The 24300-nt window shown below is 38.9% G+C and overlaps 1 protein-coding gene across 4 annotated transcripts in view; it reads right to left on the bottom strand.

Annotated features, from left to right (window-relative positions):
• Positions 1-24300, bottom strand: part of LOC136877431 (putative ATP-dependent RNA helicase TDRD12) — an 821384-nt gene that overhangs the window by 221909 nt on the left and 575175 nt on the right. For all 4 annotated transcript variants that reach the window (XM_067151463.2, XM_067151464.2, XM_067151462.2 and 1 more), the window contains one exon: positions 7490-7600. In XM_067151463.2, coding sequence (XP_067007564.2) covers positions 7490-7600 — 111 coding nt within the window. The remainder of the gene's footprint in view (positions 1-7489; positions 7601-24300) is intronic.

Here is a 24300-nt window from a genome sequence, read left to right on the forward strand (position 1 = left end):
TACAAACAGTACACTGGTGACCGAATTACAATGGAAGATAAAAAAGGGATTTTGCCATCATGTTGGCCGCATTTGTATCTGATATGCTTTATTTGATTAGATTAAAGAATTAAAAACTACTTGCGATTGATTGTTGTTCTGCTTGGCATTATTTATTGGATATTTCGATGAGCTTGGCTGATCCAAATTGCTGACATGAGAGAAGTTGTCTAGGGAAACTGACAAAGTTTCCCCAGTAAAAGTGAATGTAAAGTATTGAGATTTGTAATTCATGTAATTAATGTCTGAAGTTGGCCGCGTGGTCTAGATTGCCTGCTTCTCACCCAGAGGCTCCGGGTTTGATACCTGGCCACATCAAGCATTTTTTATCTGGATATGAGGGCTGGTTTTAAGTTAACTGAGGAGCTATCTAACGGTGATATGGTGATCCCGGTCTAGACAGCCAGGAATAAAGCCGAGAGAATTCATCAAACTGACCGCGCGTCACCTCGTAATCTGCAGACCTTTGGGCTGAGTAGCGGTCGCTTGGTTGACCAAGCCCCATTAGGGCTGCAGTTTGTTTGGTTTTAGGAGTGTTTGTTAGATTATAATTATACATATGTAATTATTGTGATGTTTAGCAAATTGTTGATGGTTTTAATTCATTCCCAGATTTTCAGTTTTCCCATATCTTACGTTTTTTTCCCATGGCCCCTCAAAAACAGAGAATCGATGTTCCACTGTAGTTAATAAAGGTGCCTTGCTTGAGATATTTGATAACATTCACATACATCTGGAACCAAGAAATAATCTTAACTTCAATCTGAATGAAATTTCTTCTTTCTTCTTGATGAAACTATAAAAATTGAATTCAGAATAGACAACCAATAAAGCATTGGATTCAGCACATGATAGGCAACCTGCTGATTCCACTTCATTCCCCTTCCCCCCACTGCCTCGCGCCAACAACAACAGCTCCTGGGCACTGCCTGCCAGTGTAATTTTGAATGTCAATGTGACATGACCTGAGAGAGCCCACTTGATGGGATGGGGAATACGTACTTTACATTATTATTTTGCCCAATTTGTTTTTCTACCTTCTTGATTTCCTTTCCTCTATAGCATACTTATTTAGTTTTTCCTTCGTTTTAGATTTCTCCATCAAACACAGAAAGACCATAACACCTTTTACTAGTGATATTCAATACATCCAGTTGCGTGTTGACATTTTACTATCCAAAGCACTCTGTCTATTAACAAGGTCTACATTCCATAATGAATAAGAGAAGTTCCTTCAACCCAGCCTGACAGACACCTGATTTAGCACAAGATGAGTTTGTTCCAAATCACTTTGTCATTTCTTATTAAATCCGAAGCAAGAAGATACTCCAAGTCAAACCGTATATTGTGTTTTAAGAACACTTTAATTAGCTCTTTTATGTTTTTCAACAATTTATCCATTTAAATTGTTTAGCATACTTATAACTGTTTAAGTTTTTTTCCAATGTGTATAGTTGGGTGAGGATGACCCAAATAGGGTTGAAACATGTACCATGTTTTTTCTAAGACTAAATTTAGCACTAATTTGTAGTGTTTTAGTAAAATAACCGCTCACCTTATTTCTGGGTTCGTTTGGACTGCATTTAACCTCTGCCTCATCTCGCCTCCTGGCCGTGATGCCATCAACATGTTTACGCTCGGACTGTACAACACCAAGTTCTCACTGTACAGCTGCCGAGCAAACTTCTGGCCTATTTTGTCACATTGATTCAAGCTGTCTCATCAGGTGACCTCAACGTCATACCTAGTGTACATTCTACTCTTTTCCAAAATTGTTACTGTGCTGTGATTGGTGGACCTACTCATACCACACACTTTCGTAGCCTTGTAAATCAAGGGTTAATTTTGAAAACAAATTGTACTCTACCTTGAACTTGCTGTATGCAAGCTTGCCCCATCTATTGGGTTACCAACAAGCTGCAAACGTAGGCCAAGCCATCCTCGAGAGCATTTTAGCACTTTTCTTTTTAAAGGAATACAAACTTGGACATTGAAGCTATGTCATAAGAGACAGCCATGTTTGGTTTATGTGTGGATGCTTACATTATGAACCTTTGTAACCTCTTATATTACTCAATATGGCTAGCCTGTATTCTCTTTTCTTCCTAGCAAAATTTCATGGTATTGTGATCCCTTGTGACAGTAGTGCAATGTGGACATGCCTATGGCAGACTGATGTGCGCAGTTCAATATTTTTCACAACTATTCTAAATCTTTGCGTGTTCACCTTTGTCACCAAAACTTAAGCTGAATGTTGATGATCCTCGGGATCGTTTTGAAAGTTGTTCTGTGTAAGGAACCTTTATTCCATTCAAATTATTCAATAGTGATAGAATTCTGATGTGATCCGTTAGAAGTTCTTTTTTTGACTAAGTGGATTCTAGAATCAATGTTAATCATTTCTGAATGTGAATGTAATTTTGGTGTAGTTGTCAAACTTGTCACTTTTAAACTGGTGAAGTGTTTGCGATGTCTGATGATCCCCTTCACTTCTTGATGTACTGTAACTCAGTGAAGTAATTAGCTTTAACTATTCCACTACTTTGTGTGCAAGTTGTGCCTGCCCCGCTGTTATAGCGGTCTCTTGAAGAGCCGAGGATTTTTTTAATCATGCTGGTCACTAGTGTTGTGTTGAATTATAACTGAGTACTGAAAGCAAGTTGAAACTTCCTTGATTATTTTCTTGCCTTTGAAAATTTTTAATACAATGTATGTTACTGAATCAGTCCTGTTTTCCTCTTCCTCTATCTCCCGTGCCCCCTTTCGTGTTGCGAACTCCTCTTGGGTTCTCGACAGCATTGCTAATGAATAATAATAATGATAATAATAATAATAATAATAATAATAATAATAATAATAATAATAATAATAATAATAATAATAATAATAATAATAATAATAATGTTATTGGCTTTACGTACCACTAACTACTTTGATGTTTTTCACAGATGTCAAGGTGTCAGAATTTTATCCCGCAGGAGTTATTTTACATGCCATAAAGCTACCGACATGAGACTGATGTATTTGAGCACCTTCAAATACCACTGGACTGAGCCAGGTTCAAACCTGCCAAGTTGGGGTCAGAAGACCAGCGCCTCAACCATCTGAGCCACTCAGCCAGTGACGGCATTGCTTCCTTGAGCTTAGTGTTTACTGTTACTAAGTGTATACCTTGTTTGGTCCCGTTAGATCTCTCTGTATGTTTGAGGACAAGCTCTGACATTCATATATAGCACAATCGGTATCAAATGATCTGATCCGACAAATTAGTCTTTTGTGTATTGAAAAGGTGGACCCACATATTTAGAATTAATGTTTAGGATATTAGAATTGTCAAGTCATTTCGGAACCGATATGAAATTCATCATTTGAAATCAAAATCTTAAGTTACAATTATAGTTCCATATGTAAATTACCTACATAGTAATAAAGTAGATATAGACAACTCCTTTTGTGTCTAAAATTGGACATACTGAAACCGTACAGTGTCCAGTACAGCTCATGGGAATGATATGTGCCTTTCTACTCCATTAAAATTATTCCTAAAGGTCGCGTCATTGGTAGCAGTATGGGCGATGGGGATCGAGCGGCGTCCGGCCAGAATGGAACCCGCGAAAGAGCGCCTGCAAAACAAAGGGAAGACAGAGCAAGAGCCAAGCCCCCACGGAAATACCCTCTCAACTTGCAGAGAGAGATAGAAGGGGACGCGATGCTGGAGTAGTCAGATACGCCCCGAGGTGTGGCTTAGCTTCCCAGAGTTCCAAACTAACATAAGGAACTTCCGGTTTTTTATGCACGTGTCACGGGTGCCAACGTCGGATTTTGGCGCGTAAAAATGCGATGATATTTTTGATCCAGACATAGGAAAATTATGTGAGACGCACCATTGAATAGAGCGGAATTTTCTGCGGTTCCCAGCCTAAAAATATGTAATAACTTATTCAGGGGAAGAAATGAGGTCACCAGCTGTCCAGATGTAACATATCGCTAACACATGTGAATACAAGAGTGTCACCCAAGCTAAGAGTCGCGCTCAAAAGATGACTCCACCCCCCGAAGGACACTATGAATTAATCAAAGGCGGGAAGCAAATTACATAAAAACTGCCGATCGTAGGTCCAGCACGCCTTGCTCAAATGAAAGAGGAGACTGAGGGCTACAAGATGCACTATTTAAATGTCTTCAGTTCTTGGTATGAAAGGAGCTCTTGTTCTTAATGAACCGTGAACGTTTACGCCCCCAGGCTTCCGGCGGGCAAGATAATATAGGCCGGGCTGGCCATCACAGAGGGCAGTTGTTCTTTGCGGGTCGTTGAGACGGACACTGTGTCCCGCGGTGCTCCAGTTTACAGTCCGAAACCCTTCACCGCTTACTGAAAGTGCTGTGTAGTACTAAGCCTTTGTGAAGTGAACGGGAGGCCAAACGAGCCTAGGTGAATTGTCTCTGTGCTGCGTGTCAAACTAGTTAATCCGCGAGCATAATTTACAAACAGTAGCAGAATACGGCTGAGACAGTGCCGGCTTTAATGAGTCAGTGAAATTCATAATTTGGTATTACCCAAAGTGTTACTCTGAATCAGGGGGCTCGAGTCTCGTGGGCCACCCGATCCCTGCTGTGAACGCGCCCGCCGTGATTTGAAAGACAGTCTTATTCGTGGTGTAAACTCTGAAATAGAGGCCGTGTGACGAGTGTAAAGTGTCACCCATTTGGATTACTGTAAGATTTCAGCTGTGAACGAGTTCCCCAGAATGTCGGACTTGTATGGACCAGGGATGAAGGACTGCACGCCCGCCGCCAACCGCGGAGCCATGCGGCACTAAAGCTCCACCATGGGTCTCCCGGGGAAGGAGAAACAACGGCCACCAAACAGATGAGTGATGTCCAAATCTAATTTCTAAGCATGTCACATAACCGGGGGATAGGATTAGCTTTCTTTGTAAATATCAAAATGTTGTAAGATAATGCATGTCCTATATGGAAATTTTATTGACCTTTAGATAGTTGAAGTAAATTCAGGGGAGCTAAAATTCCCGGACGACTCATTCTTTTTTCTTAATGATTAGCTTATCGTGAGGGTTATATTTCTAGTAATATGTAGAATGTCCTAGCAAATATGGGAACAAGGTTAGGAGGATATTTGAGTTTCCCTTAGGGGTGGTTGGAACAATAGTGCTGGCGAGCAGGGAAAACCATGTCAAAATGTTGGTAGTTACTGTCCCACGTGGCTGTCGTATATGCCGGGGAAACTCATGGGTCAGTCAGTCAATGCATGCCTAGCTTACACATATAATCGGTGCATGTACGGCAAGAAAGAAGAAATCCCGACCGAGAGAGGTATATGGTGTGTTATTTAGGTAGGTGTGAGGAACCATGTGCAAGTCTCCCGTGATTTTTGAGTAATTGGCCAGAATGGTTTGGAGTGTTTTTTTTAATCTATAGCCGGGGTGAGGCCCAGAGGCAGGAGTCCCTAATCTTTGGTCAGAAGATTTAAATATAGGTATATTTCCTGTGGTAGGAGCGAGGAGTGTGAAGAGGTGGACTGAAGGGGTCATGAGAGCCCTATGCCCAAGGTAAGAAGATACGCGATATGAGACGTAGTGAGAGGGCCGAATGCCCGAGTAATTTACGATGAGATGAGTTAGAAGTGATCGTGCCCACAGTCGACGTTCAGCGTTAATAATGAGAAGGGAGAGAATAAAAGAGTATTTCAGGGGAATTCCACGATAATATGAATAAACAAATGAAGTGGGCCATGGATATGTGTCCCCGAGATGAGAGGGTGGACGTGTGAGGGAGAGAAGAATCTGGCGTGGCCAATGAATGAGAAATGGCCGTGCGAAGTGAATGGCCGCCCTTCCTTTTTTTTTTTTTGTGAATGTCTGGCTCTCGCCCTCGTGACAGAGGAATCCCTTTATACCATTGTGTTAAGACTTGGAGCCCTGGGTCAACCTCGCGCTCTTCTGTTTGGTTTAAATGGCTTAGCTAAGAATACTTGTATAATGATAATATCACGGTGATTTTTAAAGGTATTTAATAAATGAATAGGGATCTCCCCCAGATATCCGGTGATATGAGACTATAGCTATTCTAGGGATCTACAGAAACCCACAGTACCTCTCGGTCGGGAGTCGGCCAGTTCGACTCCGGATTATGATGGCGCCCTTGAGCGAGCTGCTCCAGGCGTGCGCCTTGGGCCGGAGACATTGATAACCATGCTGTTTCTTTCTAGGAATGGCTCTCCTTTGTGCATGAAGTGTATATATCCATATATCAGTGTATGTTTCGTAATTATGTGCATATATTTTTGAGTTCAAACAGAACCTATGTGCACGTTGTGTGGTCTTGGTGATAGATGAGGAGTCCGGGGTTTAGCTAAATGGTATGTGTGTTTGTTTGTGTATCATGTAAACGTTTCTTTTAATATGAAAATTATGTAGCGTAGGCCCCGGTTATGTTCGTGCTAAGAACAAGTAATTTGTGAATAGGGACATCAGATCATCTCACGGTGTGATCGACAGAATAATATAAAAATTTCATGAACGGTCTGAACTAATGGGGAAAGATGAACGATAGCAAATCGCAAAAACCTCAATCATACCGTTATGCGGACGACGCCCATGGGCGACTCATATTTTAAAGTGATCATTATTTTATTTTCCTCCCATATGTGGAGAGTTCCTTGTATAGAGCTGTGTCAACTTCTTTGATATGTCGTATTTGAATAAATTCGTATTCGTAACCCCTATTTTATGATTCTTGTCATTTGTAGCAGTGCTAAGCAGTATCCACTAGGCATTTGAACCCAGAGATCCTACTTTCATATTATAGACATAAGGCTCCATCTTAAGTATTTGTTTTTTTTTGTCTTTCTTTCGAACGTACCACTCCCCCAAGTGCTCAGGCTGCCGGGCCGGCACAGAAAGTACGAAGGGGAGCGGTTCGAAGCTCGTTAAGCAACTCGACCCGCTCTTCAATCCAATCTCATCCGTGGGTGTTTACCCCGTTACGTGGAGGCATTCTTATGCGTGGGTCATCCATTCGAAGCCCGGAAGGGTGTAATACCTGCCAGCAGCTGAATGACCTTCCAAGATTTTAGAGGGATGCCAGGAGATAAATGAAATGAATCTAAAGATCTGCCATTAGACAACACAAAATCAATGCATAATGGAAGGTAAGGAAGGTGAAATAGAGGAAAACCGATACGTATTTTAAATTCAAATTTTAGCTTGAGACTGACTGTTTAAGAGTTCAGTTTTTGTTGGCAACACAAGACAAGAAACATTTCAATAAAAATGACCACCTTGAAGCACAAAGTAAGTATTATAATCATATACTTCTCACAGAGAACATAACTTAAAAAATACAGCTTCCCTCACAATGTTGATCCATAATTTTCTTCAAAGATGTATTCTGTTTTACATAACGAATCATGTGATTCAAATAAACTTACAGTCCATCAATTGGAAACCTCCCCAAACAGAATGCTCCAGGCTGTAGTACTACATTGGAAATTTCATCTTTCTCTGTCACTTTCTGTAGTTCCTGCTTTAGCTTCTCTAAACTGTAACAGAAAAATCAAGCAAATATAATTATTATGATATACTGTATCCAGATTAAGTTGCTAAAAGATACAAATTCCAAATTATGACAGAGGAAATAAATACAAGAGCTGTCCTTCTTGACAAACATTTTAAAAATTTGACGAGTTCTGACAGTTCACACTGCTATATAATTGCGTTGATATTCAATGCTTAGCAGTCAAATGATGGCTGAACTGTTCTACAGTATCCTATTATTCTTGAAGATAACTTTTTAAAACTCAACACATACAAACAATACTTCCTAAATTTCATCAAGAAACATAAGCTTAAGGAGTTTACATTTTTCGTGAAAATTAGCACTGTATATACAGAAGTAATTTGCACCATTGAATTTTAGGAATTAAATGGTTTTAATTTTTTTTTCTTTTTTTCAAGCCTACACCTTTCTTTGACATCATATTTTCTTCCTGTTGCACAGTTTCCAATGTACTCTGCATCTTCAATAACTCTAAGCTTCTCTTTAGTTGTGAACGACCAATTACAAGAACTTGTAGCCATTCTTAATATGTGGTTCACACTTCACTTCTAACATGCTACTGATGCCACACAGACCAAGACCAGACAATGTTATAGTATAATGGGATCCATTGTTTGAGGTAAAGTGGTACCTACTTTATTTCAAATCATGAGTGCACCTTAGTTTTTCTTCGTTTAATTTTAGGGAGAAAAAGTGTGAAGTATTTGTGTGTGTACAGTATCTAGTGAAACAAATAAAATACTCTAATATTGGTTGTGAAAACTTCAAAATATGTATAGGGAAAAGATGGCGAACAGAGACTTGCTGTGTGAGCACGCTTGGATAGAGTACACATAAAATAAAATACAGAAGTCCAGAATACCCAGTTGCAGCCTTCGTCAGTAGAGGGTGGACTAACAATGGCGGTGGCCACTGTTGATGAAAAGACACCGTTGTGAGGGGAGGAGGGAGATACGCATGACAAGAGAAGGAAAACAAACAATGTGTATCTAATGGAAAGCCCAGGGCTTACCCTAGACCTAGGGACCAGTTGGTGTCCAACTTCAGTATTTCTAAAGGCAGGAGATCAGAAGTAAATGTAACTTCAAATGTGAAACAATTGTCCAATATAATTTGATCAAGTTAAGCATGAATGGGGACAGGATGATCCATGTTATATATTGGTTTTGCCGGTATTGCAGTAGTCACATCATTATTTGGCTACAGTTTTGGTAACTAAGCCAATGAAATAAAACTAGGCAAAGTCTACATAGAAGCTGGTAGATGATGTTGGATAAAGACAATCATGAAGAGATTTTGTATGAGGTAACACTTTCACCAGCAGTACTACCAATGAGTCTTTATTACAGCTCGAACAGCAGAGAAGACTGTCTACTAGGTGTTGGAACATCTCTGGGGAAATGGCAGACAATTCTTCCTGCAGTGCTGTAGCAAGTGTAGTTTGTAACGCAAGTAACTAAAGTCATGAGTGAAGTCGCGGTGCTTGTTCAACTCATAGCGGTGCTCAACAGTATTGAGAATTGAGCTCTGGGCTGGCCAGTCCATATCCTAAACCTTGTCCACGAAAAGACCCCGCTTCATGACAAAAGAGGATTATTATGCTGAAACATACAATGATCAACTCTGAAACAATCTACTAGCACTGACAAAATGCACCAGTTCAAAATGACCTTATATCTTTTCTTCTCAATGTGCCCTATAATAATATGGGAGGACCAAGTCTATGCCAAAACTTCTCTATGGGCACTGTACAGGTTGGCACGTATCTTTTACCTAACATTCATTACAATCAAACTCTCCCTCCTGACTGCCACATGTTTGCTGTGATTCATCATTCCAAATCAGATGTCTCCTAGTCATCCATAGACCAGTGGCAGTACTCTATACACCATGTTTGACGGGGAACACTTCACTGCACAGACTGCAAGTCGACTACGCTACACCAGAGTATACTGGAGTTGATTCCTCCGCGACCAATCACGTGAGGAGACCTGTAGCAACAATCCAATGGGTCTGAAACTTTGATCGTTTACATACCTGCAAGGCATCGTTCCATATCTTGAAAATCAATACAAACGACCAATGCCTTCATGGTGTTGCAATTTCCATTTTCTTAAGTGTAAGACTCAAATCTGTGCATTCCATCTGCGGCATGTACAAGCCTCTCAGAAACTGAAAGTACTCTGGAAAGGGAACTTACTGGAATGCTGCTTTACACCAAAGTACCTGGGAGTTATGCTGGATCGCACATTAACATGTAAGAAACATTGCCAAAACTTAAAACAAAAGATAGCTGCTAGAAACAACCTTCTACAAAAATTATCAGGAACGAGTTGGGGAGCACAACCACAAACAAGTAGATCATCAGCTCTAGCTCTATGCTAGTCTGCAGGAGAATATGCCTCCCTGGTTTGGTACAGGTCAGCTCATACGATGCAGGTCGACACTGCTCTAAACGAAAGCTGCAGGATCATTACTGGATGTTTGAAACCTATACCCGTTGTGAAGGTCCAACTTTTAGCTGGTATTACTCCTGGTGAGATTCGTATGGATGTAGCAGCTAACAAAGAAAGGCTCCAATCATCTTCTTCAGAAGCACACCTCCTCTATGAATACCAACCAGCCACCCAGAGGCTAAAATCTAGAAAAAGTTTTCTCCGCACATCAGTTAACCTTGAGGGGAAAGCAGAGAATGCTAGGGTCAAAATGTGGAGAGAAAGAATCAACTACCTTTCCAACTGGATAGAGGCGAAGGAAAGTCTTCCATGTGGACACCAGGAAAAGTGGACAGTATGGAAAGCCCTTAACAGACTCCACATAGAAGTCGGCAGAACAAAAGTAAATTTGCGGAAGTGGGGTTTCTCAAGTGATTCATCACCTTGTGATTGCGGAGAGCAGCAGATGATCCAACATCTACGTCAGTGTGTTTTATGTCCTTCAATGTGCACTATGAAAGACTTGATTGCAGCCTTCCCCAACGCTATTGACGTTGCACAATACTGGGCAAGAATTATCCAGCTCTTGAACTGTTGCTTTATCTGTGACTGTATAATAGACCTGTATATTTGTGTAGTAGGAATGTAGATATCACTACTTTTAAATATCTGTACGTAAGATTGATACTTCTGACATGAATAAAGAAGAAAAGACACAATTATATATATATATGAGCCTTGTGTATTATCTTAATATTTCTTTCCTTTCTTACTGTTATTATGAGTAGGGAAAGTAATGGAACAAAGAAAATATAGACTATAAGAATGGGCTGTGAAAGCATCAATGGCAATAAAGAAAATATACTTTTATGTAAACCACAGGAAAACATTTTTATTTTCAAATTGTTTTATGAAGTTTATTACATATAATTTGCTATACAGCGCACCGACACAGGTAGGTCTTATTGCGATGAAGGAATATAAAGGGTTAGGAGTGGGAAGGATGCAGCCATGACCTAAATTAAGGTACAGCCCCAGCAAGCAGCAAGCATTCGCCAGATGTGAAAATGGGAAACCATGAAAAACCATCTTCAAAGCCGTCAACAGTGGAGTTCGAACCCACAATCTCCTGAATGCAAGCTCAAGCTGCACGCCCCTATCCACACAGCTAACACACAGTAATCACAGGAAGTTGTGAATGGAGGTAATGTAATGCAGAACACAAACATACACAACAGCATTTTTTTTTAAATATTGGCCTTATGTCCCACTGACCAATTTTAGAGTTTTCGGAGATGTCGAGGTGCCAGAATTTTGTCCCACAGAAGTTCTTGTACATTCCAATAAATCTACCGACATGAGGTTGACATATTTGAGCACTTCAAATACCACCAGACTGAGCTAGGATCGAACCTGCCAAGTTGGGGTCAAACGGCCAGTGCCTCTACCATCTGAGCTACTCAGCCTGCCTTATAAATCTAGGTAGGAATATATACAAAGAAAGAAAACATTTATTATAAAATGATGCTGCTTGTTTCGCTACAAGGTGAGAGAGAGATACCTTAGCGAATCCATCCTAAATCTATAAAATGTTTAATTAAATATGATGCTGAATACTGCAATTACTAGGCCTACAGATTCAGTGACAATAGTTGCCAATAAGGAGCAAAGGTTTTTCTTATCCCTAACTAAACAGTAAGCTTGCCATCGATCTGCTGGATCGATTGTGTTTGGGCGTATCCATTTAGGTTAAATGTGTTTTTTGTTGCTACTGTAAATATAGAAATCGCTTTTGTCCCCTTACCATCTTATGCATGGACTTCTTCACAGGTGTCGTATCAGTTATCTTTCAACAGCTGGATTAGTATATATTTCACTTCATGGAGTCTCCATTTGAGCAAAGAATTGAACGGACATGACTGGAGCACATGACACAGAGTTTCTTTCTCTCTTGCACATCTACTGCAAAGGGATGTCCCATTTATTCCACTATCACTACCGGGAACTTCACAAAGGGACATATATTCCATTTCAATAGGGTTACCCACTCTGATGAAGTACGAGTGAAGCAATGAAGTAAAGTTCTTAGTTGACACAAATTCTTTAAAATGAAACACCCCTATGTACAGGGCCAAGTTCTTTATTATTAGCGATAAATATTAACCCTCCAGTGGTCGAGTAGATTACTACTGTAATGCAGGATTATTGTTTTATATCTGTGAACATAATACACTTGCTTTTGCTACATGCTGTCTAATACCTCACCTAGAAGAACTGCCCACTACAATCACCATGAAATATTACATCACTGACCACTAGCATGCCAATGGCATACCAAAGAGTTAAGTTGGATTACGAATGTATTCCACGCGACTATTTACGGAACTGCTTGTGAAGTGGCAGTCGGATGATTCACTGTGCCGAGACAGATTGTTTTGTGGACTACGCATCCTGAGATGGTCATATTAGTATTCTCTAGTGATTATGAGTAAAGGACAGATATATCGGTAGTTATTAGAAGACCAGGATGATGAAAACGGGGATCATAGTGAAGTTTTGTTAGGAATGGCGCTGCCATAAATGCATTGAACGTATATTCTGAGAACAATACTTGTGAGAAGATAAGGAGGAGATCATTCCTACAAGATCTCCCCTTGGCACTTATGAAACCAGAAACGGGGAGGAAAATAATGTGCAAAGCATTGCCAAGGGTGATAAAAGTGGAAAGCTGCTACTCAGCATTCAGGAAGAGACTGCAATGCCAGTGGAACCTACTAAAGGATAGGTAGGACGATATTTTCTTTGAATTTAACAGAGGAACAAGAGCACCTGGCAGCACTGAAATAAGTGCATGAATTGGGTGTGTCTAGAGTACATGAAGAAGGTTTGTGTGAAATGTTCGAGTGCTGAACACGACTGTGGCTAACGTTCAGATTAGAACACTTCGACTGAGTTGATATGATTGTATAGAGCATAGCATAGAATTGGGAAACTGAATATACTGTAAATAATTAATCCTAGAAAAACGATCATCTGTTATCAAATATTCCATGTTTTTATTCAGAACCGGAAATGTTATCAACTTCTTTAAAAATTTCAAATAAAATAAATATTCGATACAGTGTCAAAATATTTGATATTTCGTTACTTGTCTCTGATTACTATATATATCATACTCCATCTGTCTTATAAATTTGAAAATTGACACTTGAAAACAAAAAACAGTTAATAAAATACCCACTGAAAATTGGACTATGATTGAAATCCAAGCGGCTACTGGCGTTATATTTTCGAGCACAACCACCGGAGAGTTAAATGTAAGGGAGATATGAAGCAAGACGTATTTGCATAATTTATCACATTTGCAAATCACTCATGGCTAATGTTATCGCAAATTCTCACGAAAATTGACAATCTGTGAATCTGTTTTTATGATAAAAATTAAAAATGGCAATTTTGTTTTAAAAAATTCAGAAAATATATTAATATTAAAGATGTTAGCTACAAAGGAATTAGAAATAATTTGGAAAGGTACATTTACTCAAAAGTCTATTATTCTCATTTATGACCTCTAAATGCCGTCCACATGTCAGCCACTTACTTGTGCGGTATAATTTGCAAAAAATACATGGAACACAGTGCAGCATCCACACAGTGTTAAGTATATTTGCCCAAATTTCAGAACATGTCAGATTTACACCAAATGCATACATAACGAATTCATAATTTGCATTGATGGCTGCCATCAGTACCACGCTATGGAATCCTTTATAATTGTAAAAATACAAACCCCTCTCTGGCGGTGGTACAATCATGATGTGTTTACCATCAACGGCACCCAAGCAATGAGGGATATTCCATCTATTCTGAAATTCTCATGCTATTTTGCCTCCATTTCTCTTGCGACCTTGGAACCTTAAAAAATGTACTGTTTTTTTTTTTTTTTTTTCCTTTTTCCAGGATGAAAGTGACACAGATTGAGTAACGGTTAACTCTACCCCAGAGCGCACCCACTATCACAATCATCAGCAAGTAATTCTGTACCGGATTGTCCACTCCTGGCTTAGACGTGTTATCTCCTATCCCGAGTACACACTTACTGGGCGGACAACTGAAGAGGAAGAGAAGCAGACATACTAAGTGGAATTGGAAAACAACTGATGGAAAGAAGAGCTGAAGATCAACATCACATTTATGATTCATAAGCTTCAACATTTACTGAAAGATCAATACATTTATGTAGAAAAAATAATTAATGAGCCTATCTTTTGAAGCAGAATTAGAGAAATGATTGTATATATTTATCTACAAGGCAGAGATGCTTTCAAATGTGCATGCTTAGAACAACAGTTCTCTGTTCTCCATCCTGTCAGTGTCAGTTAACTGCTATTATTGTAATAATTATTTCTTTATAAACATTGATTTTAACATCCCTTCATGAATTCTTTGCTTATTTTTATAGAGAAAGCTTGATGAGAAATTACCATCGTGAATGTCAAGTCTCTATACTGTCTTCCTGTAGCTATGAATCTTAAAATGCAAATCAGTCTTTTGTATGGAAATATAGAAATGTGCATCACAGTATTTTGTCAGTCAATTAGAGGCATTGCCAGACAAAGCAATTCAGTATATGCATTTTCATCCATTCTTAAGTAATTACGCCTCTAATTGACCGACAAAATACTGTGATGCATGTTAAATTTTCAATTATAAATTTGTATATTTATATATCTTTGACATATGTTAAAAACAACATAAATGAATTCAGTACTAGGGAAAACATTCAACTTCATGATACTCGGGGCAAAGCAGACAGACAATTCAATTCCCAATTCACAGGCTGTCAAAAACTGCTCACTCACATAAAATCAGTTGTTTAAAATTATTTAATAAATTACCACATGAAGCATGGTCCACTCCTTTACGTAATTTTAAAAGAAAAATGTATGATTGGTTAATAGAAAATCCATTTTATAATACCTCTGAATTCTTAGAAATGCGTAATGTAAGTAATAAGTTTTAATAAAAGGTATTATTACTAAATTATTATCAGTTGACGAAGCCTATTTCATTGTATATGGTCAATGGAAAAAAAAAAGATTCATGATTTTAATTGTCTTGCACCGCTAACTTCCCTGCTACTGGCGTGTCATCATTCCAAGTGACGTCATCTTTACTGCCATCTCGTCAGCCATGCACTGGAATCAAGACCAAGAGCATTTGAGGTCCTATCTTCTTTAACCTTTTAAAAATAGTTTTGTTCCTGACTATAGAGTCTAAACTGTGTGAAGCTATTCCCAAATGGTTCCTGGAGATGGTCTCTGATATTCCCAGCTGGTGTATGTGTAGCATAAGCCACTCCTGAATAAAGCCATGTTGCTGAAAGCGTGCCAAACCACTAGCTGATAACTAGCATTTGTTACGAGTTGTATTTCCGAATGTAATACATCATGACTGGAAGCATTCTTTTCATAACTGCGGCTGTTTAAAGCCAGACCCGTATTTTAAAAGTATATTTCATGTTTGTTCTCTACATTCATCACATCAGGATGGTGGTGGTGGTGATTATTGTTGTAAGAGGAAGTACAACTAGGCAACCATCCTCTATATAACACTAATCAGAGGGAAAAATGGAAGGGGTCCGACACTTCGAAAAATGAAGATACCGGCCAAAGGAAGACAAGGGCCACGAAGGGCATGAAAATGAAAGACTCCCTAGCCCTCGCAAACCTAATAGCGTTGGGGTCGGAAAAGAACAAGAGTTGACCAAGACAGGTCGGATAGGATAGATGAAAGTGAGGAGCCTGGCATAAGTAAGTGGAAGCAATGCCAGGACTCAGCTGAGGGCCCCGTGGTCGCCAACCCACACTCCAAAGTTCAGAGTCCCTGGGGCCCCTTTTAGTCACCTCTTACGGCAGGCAGGGGATACCGTGGGCGTTATTCTACCGCCCCCACCCACAGGGGGTCACATCACGATTTACCTAAACAGCTGTAAATCGGATGAGAGACCACATTGTTTAGGTTAGGTATAGTATCGCCCGGATAATGCCAAAACTTCCACGACGGAAAAAATAAAAATAAATAACACGAAAGTTTGCCGCATTTATGGATATCTATAGGTGTGGTATTAATGCATTTTATTAATGATAATATTTAATTTTGTATTCTTGTTGTCTCTCATTTTTTATTAATGCATACCCTAGTACGATTTGTTTGGTGTCTCCAAAAATCGCTGAAAGTAATTGGGGGACATAAAAAAACAATATTATTATTATTATTTGCTAGGTATGCTGGCGAGTAAAACAATTGTTATTGAATTGTTTTTATCACGTTTTAAATCTATTTCTCTCCCAAGAAACCCTATGTTGGCCCAAGTTACGAGATATTAAACGATCACTTTGTTAATGATCTCGCCTGCCTATATTAATAGGTCTAGCAACAATCGTGAATATTTCCTAACTAAAGTAAACTCGTTTCCTCATCCCGAGTTAGTGCAGCTCTTTTTTTAGACAGGACCCCAATGGAAGAGAGATGCATGTACCATTTTTACCATAAATCAACCTTCCTGCCATTCGTAAATCTCTGGCAATATGGTACCGGAAGTCGAACTCAGGCTCCCAAGAACGGCAGCCAATCATACTAACCATTACACTGGCGGACATTCTTAACTACAAAACACAGACAAATATACATGACTGATGTGTGCTTGCAATGTGCAGGTCGGACATGAAACTATTCACCTATTTGTGCGACGTCATCAGAGCTGCAGCAGGCCTACGCTATGGAAGCAGACATTTCTTAACTACGAAACATAGATGTCCACATGACTTCGATGCCTTTTCATTGCGTGGGTCATATGGACGAAACTAATCACAAATTTGTTTGATGTCATCAGAGCTGCATAAGGCTTGTAGAAGCTTCGAAGTGGATTCGTTGTTCTCTGACGAATTACGTTGTATGTGAGATTTTTTAAATTTTCTTCATCTACAAAAGTCAAGGGGAATCTAATACGCAAGAGGGTCTAATACACGAAAAAATGCGGTAATTTCTTATATCTGACATTATTGCTTTAATTGATATGCCTATCCATACCGAAAAGTATTTCATGTTTTAAGGCGCGGCTTGAGCTAACCTGTCTACACGCACCACCTTCACTGCGCAAACTTAGTCTGCACAAGTAAAATCTTTCGGGCTGCAACATTTAAGCAAGATGTGCTTCTTGGCTTGCACGAGCTACCGTCTTCCCGCCCATACGCAGAAGCATTCCGCTGCAAACCGGATTACACAAGTATGCACAAAGTAAAGCCTGCATGTGTAAACAGCCCTCAAGATCATCGATGACAAGGTTTCCCAGATCCTTTGGAACATCTTGTTTATTTAGAAGTACATTAGTTTTTAAGAATTATTTATTAGCTGCAAGAGTAATGGAAGGCACAACCGCATGAACTTCTATTATTTTCTTGGGGTTCCCCTTTACCTCCACAACCAATGTCACTCTTGTTGTTTTAGTTACCTAATGCACAGGTAGGATGAACCAAAGGTGACTGTCCAGCCCAGCAATACACGAGAAACAGATTTATTAAAATTTCCAAGAAAACACTAATGGAAGTGTATTTCTACATTTATGAGAAGTTGAGAGCTACTTCAGGTAGGCCTACTTGGTTCAAACATTAGATCAGTCTGCTCCTGTATTTGTAACTGAGCTGGGAAGAAAGTATGAAGACAGCGTTACCTTTCAAGCTAATGAATTCAAGAAACGTGGTTTCGTGGCAAGTGGTACTAATATATTAATGTGTAAACATTGTAATACAAGATTTGAGTGTAAAAGATGTGATTCATATGACAGAGTCATTCAAAGTAAAGGAAATTTAAATTCTGTTCAATTAACAAGTGCACGGGATTCTGCTCCAAAAAGACAGTGCTATATTGAAGAAAGTCTCCAGGCACAGAAAAAGTGAAAGAAGAAAAATACGAGTTTGTAATGGGCACAACAAAATGTTCCTAAAGGTAAACTGCGTTTTGCCATTTGTACATTAATTATGCTTCTCAACAATGGCATAGCCCGGAAGATGGGGAGCTACAACTCTAGGGATTTTTGAGGACAGATGGAAATACCAGCAAAATTTAATTGATGTGATCTCTGAATTGAAAGATTTTAGTAAAATTTTTATGAGACACTAATTTTAGTAAATTGGTTGCATTCTTAGGTAATAGACAAAGATGGCATTTTAACAAAATTGTAAATAGAACAGTGTAGTTTTAGTGTTCTTTTATGACATTTATGATGTATTTTATTTTAATGACACATATTACATTTCTATCAAGAGATGTTTAGAACTTTGGTACTTGACATGTAATAACAAGTGTTACGGAGCTTCCGTGACTCACAGAGGAATAGGAAGCGCCTGGATTGAATGGCTGGACAAGGAATTACTCAGAGCAGCATTTAACATAACAAATTTGGAAATTTTATTTCTCTCCTTTTTTAAAATTGAGAGACAGAAAATCTGAATGAATAACAAATAATAGAACAGGTTATTAACAAGCTTGTCAACTCTAACGATGCAAGTGATAAATATCATTATGGTTCCCTATTGAAGATTACTATACTTGTAGGATGCTAATTAATTTAATTAGTATTTAACAACCTATTCAATAAATTATAGTCTTATGCAATTAGGATTTGAACATAATTAAGTAAGTAAGTAAGAAAGTAGGTAAGTAACCTTTATTTTGCTCCAGATCTTACAGTTTTACAACCTAATCAATCTCGATGGAGAAAAATAGAAACCAACAATTAGAAAAACCAAGCAAAACTAGGAAAAACTACAAGCAAAAACAATAGAACCAAAAACACATCTAACAACACACTGTAAGGATACAATAATACTCCACACTAGTGGACAAAACAAAACTGTACACAAAAACAAAAGAAAAGAAAAACCCACTGGCATAGCGGCAAATTATACTGAATACAAAACAAAAATACAAAATAATCCCATCACTCTCCTCTGCGAACCATGTGACCTTGCCGCGGTGGGGAGGCTTGCGTGTCCCAATGATGCAGATAGCCGAGCCGCGGGTGCAACCATATCAGAAGGGTATCTGTTGAGAGACCAGACTAACAAATGGTTCAGCGAAAGGGGGGTAGCAGCCTTTTGGTAGTAGCAAGGGCGGCAGTCTAGATGATTGACTGTTACGGCCTTATAATAACAGTCAACATGGCTTAGCTGTGTTGATACTGCTACACGGCTGAAAGCAATGGGAAACTACAGCCGTAACTACCCCACGAGGACATGCAGCTCTCTCTGTATGAATGATGTACTGATGATGGCTTCCTCCCGGGCAAAATATTCCGGAGGTAAACTAGTCCCCCATTAGGATCTCCGGGTGGGGACTACACGAGAGGGGGCGATCATCAGAAAGATGGATACTGACATTCTGTGACTCGGAGTGTGGAATGTTAGAAGTTTGAATCGTTGTGGTAGGTTAGAGAATCTGAAAAGGGAGATGGATAGGCTAAAGTTAGATGTAGTTGGTATAAGTGAAGTACGCTGGCAGGAAGAACAGGATTTTTGGTCAGGCGACTACCGAATTATCAACAAGAAATCAAACAGGGGAAATGCAGTTGGTTTAATAATGAATAAGAAAATAGGGCAGCGGGTAAGCTACTACGACCAGCATAGTGAAAGAATTATTGTCGTCAAGATAGGCACCAAACCAATGCCCACCACAATAGTGCAGGTCTATATGCCTACTAGTTCAGCAGATGATGAAGAAATTGAAAGAATATATGAGGAGATAGAAGATTTAATACAATATATAAAAGGTGACGAGAATCTAATTGTGATGGGAGACTGGAATGCAGTGGTAGGGCAAGGAAGAGAAGGTAGTACAGTAGGAGAATTTGGATTGGGACAAAAGAACAAAAGAGGAAGTCGGCTGGTTGAATTCTGCACTGATCATAATTTAGTCCTTGCCAATACTTGGTTCAAATACCACAAACGACGGCTGTATATGTGGACGAGACCTGGAGACACTGGAAGGTATCAAATAGACTTCATTATGATTAGGCAGAGATTCAGAAACCAGGTGTTGGATTGCAAAACTTTCCCAGGAGCAGACGTGGACTCTGACCACAACTTGTTGGTAATGAAATGCCATCTGAAGTTGAAGAAATTGAAGAAAGGAAAGAATGCAAAACGATGGGATCTAGACAAGTTGAAAGAAAAGAGTGTGAGGGATTGTTTCAAGGAACAGTTGCACAAGGACTAAATCAAAAAGGCTGAAGGAAACACTATAGAGGAAGAGTGGAGTCTCATGAAAAATGAAGTCAGTAGGGCTGCTGAAGAAATGTTACTAATGAAGAAAAGATCAACTAAGAATCAGTGGATAACTCAGGAGATACTAGACCTGACTGATGAACGACGAAAATACAAGAATGCTAGAAATGAAGAGGGCAGAAAAGAATACAGGCGATTAAAGAATTAAGTGAATAGAAAGTGCAAGGTAGCTAAGGAAGAATGGCTGAAGGAGAAGTGCAAGGATGTCAAAGGCTGTATGGTCCTGGGAAAGGTAGATGCTGCTTACAGGAAAATGAAGGAAACCTTTGGAAAAAGGAAATCTAGGTGCATGAATATTAAGAGCTCAGATGGAAAGCCACTTCTAGGGAAAGAAGACAAAGCAGAAAGATGGCAGGAGCATATCCAACAGTTGTATCAAGGTAACGATGTAGTTAATTTGGTTCTGGAACATGAAGAGGCTGTTGATGCTGATGAAATGGGAGACCCAATTTTGAGGTCAGAGTTTGATAGAGCTGTGAGTGACCTCAATAGGAACAAGGCACCTGGAATTCATGATATTCCCTCTGATTTACTGACTGCCTTAGGAGAAACCAGCATGGCAAGTTTATTTCATTTAGTGTGCAGGATGTATGAGACAGGAGAAGTCCCATCCGATTTTCGGTAGAATGTTGTTATGCCTATTCCCAAGAAGGCCGGTGCTGACAGGTGTGAAAACTACCGCACTATTAGTTTAGTATCTCATGCCTGCAAAATTTTAACACGTATTATTTACACAAGAATGGAAAAACAAGTTGAAGCTGAGTTGGGAGAAGATCAATTTGGCTTCAGAAGAAATGTAGGAACACGTGAAGCAATCCTGACTTTACGTCTGATCTTAGAGGATCGAATCAAGAAGGACAAGCCCACGTACATGGCAATCGTAGATCTAGAAAAGGCATTCGATAATGTTGATTGGACCAAGCTATTTATGATTCTAAAGATGATAGAGATCAGATACCGAGAACGAAGAATTATCTACAATCTGTATAAAAATCAGTCTGCAGTGATAAGAATCGAGGGCTTTGAAAAAGAAGCAGCAATCCAGAAAGGAGTGACGCAAGGCTGCAGTTTGTCCCCTCTCCTTTTCAATGTTTACATAGAACAGGCAGTAAAGGAAATCAAAGAGATATTTGGAAAGGGAATCATAGTCCAAGGAGAGGAAATTAAAACCTTGAGATTTGCCAATGATATTGTTATTTTATCTGAGACTGCAGAAGATCTCGAGAAGTTGCTGAATAGTATGGATGAAGTCTTGGGTAAGGAGTACAAGATGAAAATAAATAAGTCCAAAACAAAAGTAATGGAGTGCAGTCGAACGAAGGCAGGTGATGTAGGAAATATTAGATTAGGATCAAAGTCTTAAAGGAAGTAGATGAATATTGTTACTTGGGTAGTAAAATAACTAACGATGGCAGAAGGAAGGACGACATAAAATGCAGACTAGCACAAGCAAGGAAGAGCTTCCTTAAGAAAAGAAATTTGCTCACTTCAAACATTGATATCGGAATGAGAAAGATGTTTTTGAAGACTTTCGTGTGGAGCGTGGCATTGTATGGAAGTGAAACATGGACGATAACTAGCTCAGAAAGAAAGAGAATAGAAGCTTTTGAAATGTGGTGTTACAGAAGAATGCTGAAGGTGAGATGGATAGATTGAATCACGAATGAAGAGATACTGAATCGAATTGGTGAGAGGAGATCGATTTGGCTAAATTTGACGAGAAGAAGAGATAGAATGATAGGACACATGTTAAGACACCCAGGACTTGTTCAGTTGGTTTTTGAAGGAAGTGTAGGTGGTAGGAACGGTATGGGTAGACCAAGGTAAGAATATGACAAGCAGATTAGAGCAGATGTAGGATGCAATAGTTACGTAGAAATGAGAAGGTTAGCACAGGATAGGGTGGCATGGACAACTGCATCAAACCGGTCTATGGACTGATGACTCAAACAACAACACAATCGCATCACGGCAACACAAGGTTAACTACCTCACTTCCTAGATACGTGATGGCATGTGTAACTCAATCTCTCCTGACCTAGCACATTACATATGCTAGGATGCCTCCTTCTTGTGACACATGCCATCACCTTTCCCCTTTCCCCACTGCTAGTCAGTAATGAGGAAGGCTGCCATTTCCTCTGTGCTGAGAAGCGAAATTTAATGCTCTACCTGTGTCATGATAAACCACTACCTGGTTCGTTCTCCTCGACACAACTGAGAATTTGCCTGAAGGTGGCTGTACATCTGCTTCTAATTCCGGTCAAAAACCTACGCAAATTACCAGCACACTTCCATTCAGATACTAATCACCTCAAAAACTTATCTCCATATTTGATCCTTATTACCTTATGAAATGTGAGACATGTTTTGCTTTTCACTGAAGACATCTTCAGTCATTGTACCTCCTCAAGGTTAAATCAGGCACTTGATTTATAATTAAAACAAATTATTAAGATTTAATATTAACATACTTAAAATAGGAGCAGTCTAAAGAAAACTGATTAACAATTTTTGGTATTATTGTGATAACAACAATATCAGCCATTGGCTGTTGGTTAATAGTTGTTACAAAAGTACATCATACAGTGCTTAGTAGCAGTAGCCTGTTTTGAATCTTTAAATATTACAATGTTTCGGAATGTTAGGAAAAACATTCCAGCAATATGAGAAGGTTAATTGAGACCTTATTCAGAAGTAAAATCATAAAATAGAAAAACTATCTGGTTGAAGTCTTAGGTTTGAGAATTTTGGCTTGCAATGAGTAATTGTTGATTTAACATTTGGCATAAACCGACAACTTGATTGGAGTATCTTAACTTGTTACAAAGTTAAAATAAGAGCAGTCAAAGAGAAAGATTGAATAAAATATTTTTGGTACTATTGTGAATGGTCTAGCTATTGGGGTCACCAGCTGCTGGCATATTAGCTGAATATATTTGGACATTTCAGAACATACAAAAAAAAGGAGATAAAGATGCAAAATTCAATAATATAAACTTTTGGTCTCGATACGTAGATCATACTTTCATCACCTTAGACGAACGTTCTACCGATGCAGCTACTACTCTAAACAAATCTTAATGACATCAATCCAGGCATCAAATTTACATTAGAATCCAAAGTCAACAGTTCTATCAATTTCCTAGATTAAACCATTACCAGGCTCCCCTCTTCTTTTATGTATAAAATCTATAGGAAACCACTCACACCGCTACAAATTAAACAAGACTCTACACATCCTCTCAACCATAAATGCGCCACCTATAATAGCTTAGTGAACCGCGCGTTTAAGGTCCCTACATTGCCCCTCAATAAAGAGTTAGACATCATACGTGATATTGCTCACCATAATGGTTACAACAAAATTTTTATAGATCATATTATGAACAAATTCACACACTGCCCAAAATCAAATTTAATTAAAGAAAAAACCAAATCTAAATTTTTCTAACATTCACCTTTACTTGTAATCATAGTGCCACGATTATATTATTTTAAGAAACAGAACATTAACATCTCCTTTAGAATGAACAATAGAAATATGGACATGTACATAACTCTAATTTGATTACTGTTTCTAACCCTTTTGAAAAATCAGGTGTATACAGATTCTGCTGCAACGATTGCAGCAGCACACACATCGGACAAACTGGCCGGTCGTTTAAAATCAGATACATGGAACATTAAATATAAAAGATTCTCTGCAGTAGGCCAACATGTACTGTACATGACTGAAAACATAAATTCTATGGCATTGATCAAGACTTGGATATCATTGAAATATTAAATAAGGGCCCTTTACTTGACATTACCGAAAATGGCTATATTCAGCTCGATCAATATTTAAATCCAAATCTAAATCTCACGACATATCTGAAAAACCGAAAATTTTGTTTGACATG

The sequence above is a fragment of the Anabrus simplex genome, chromosome 7 (genome assembly GCF_040414725.1).
Source record: "Anabrus simplex isolate iqAnaSimp1 chromosome 7, ASM4041472v1, whole genome shotgun sequence".
In the NCBI taxonomy this organism is placed as follows: domain Eukaryota; kingdom Metazoa; phylum Arthropoda; class Insecta; order Orthoptera; family Tettigoniidae; genus Anabrus; species Anabrus simplex.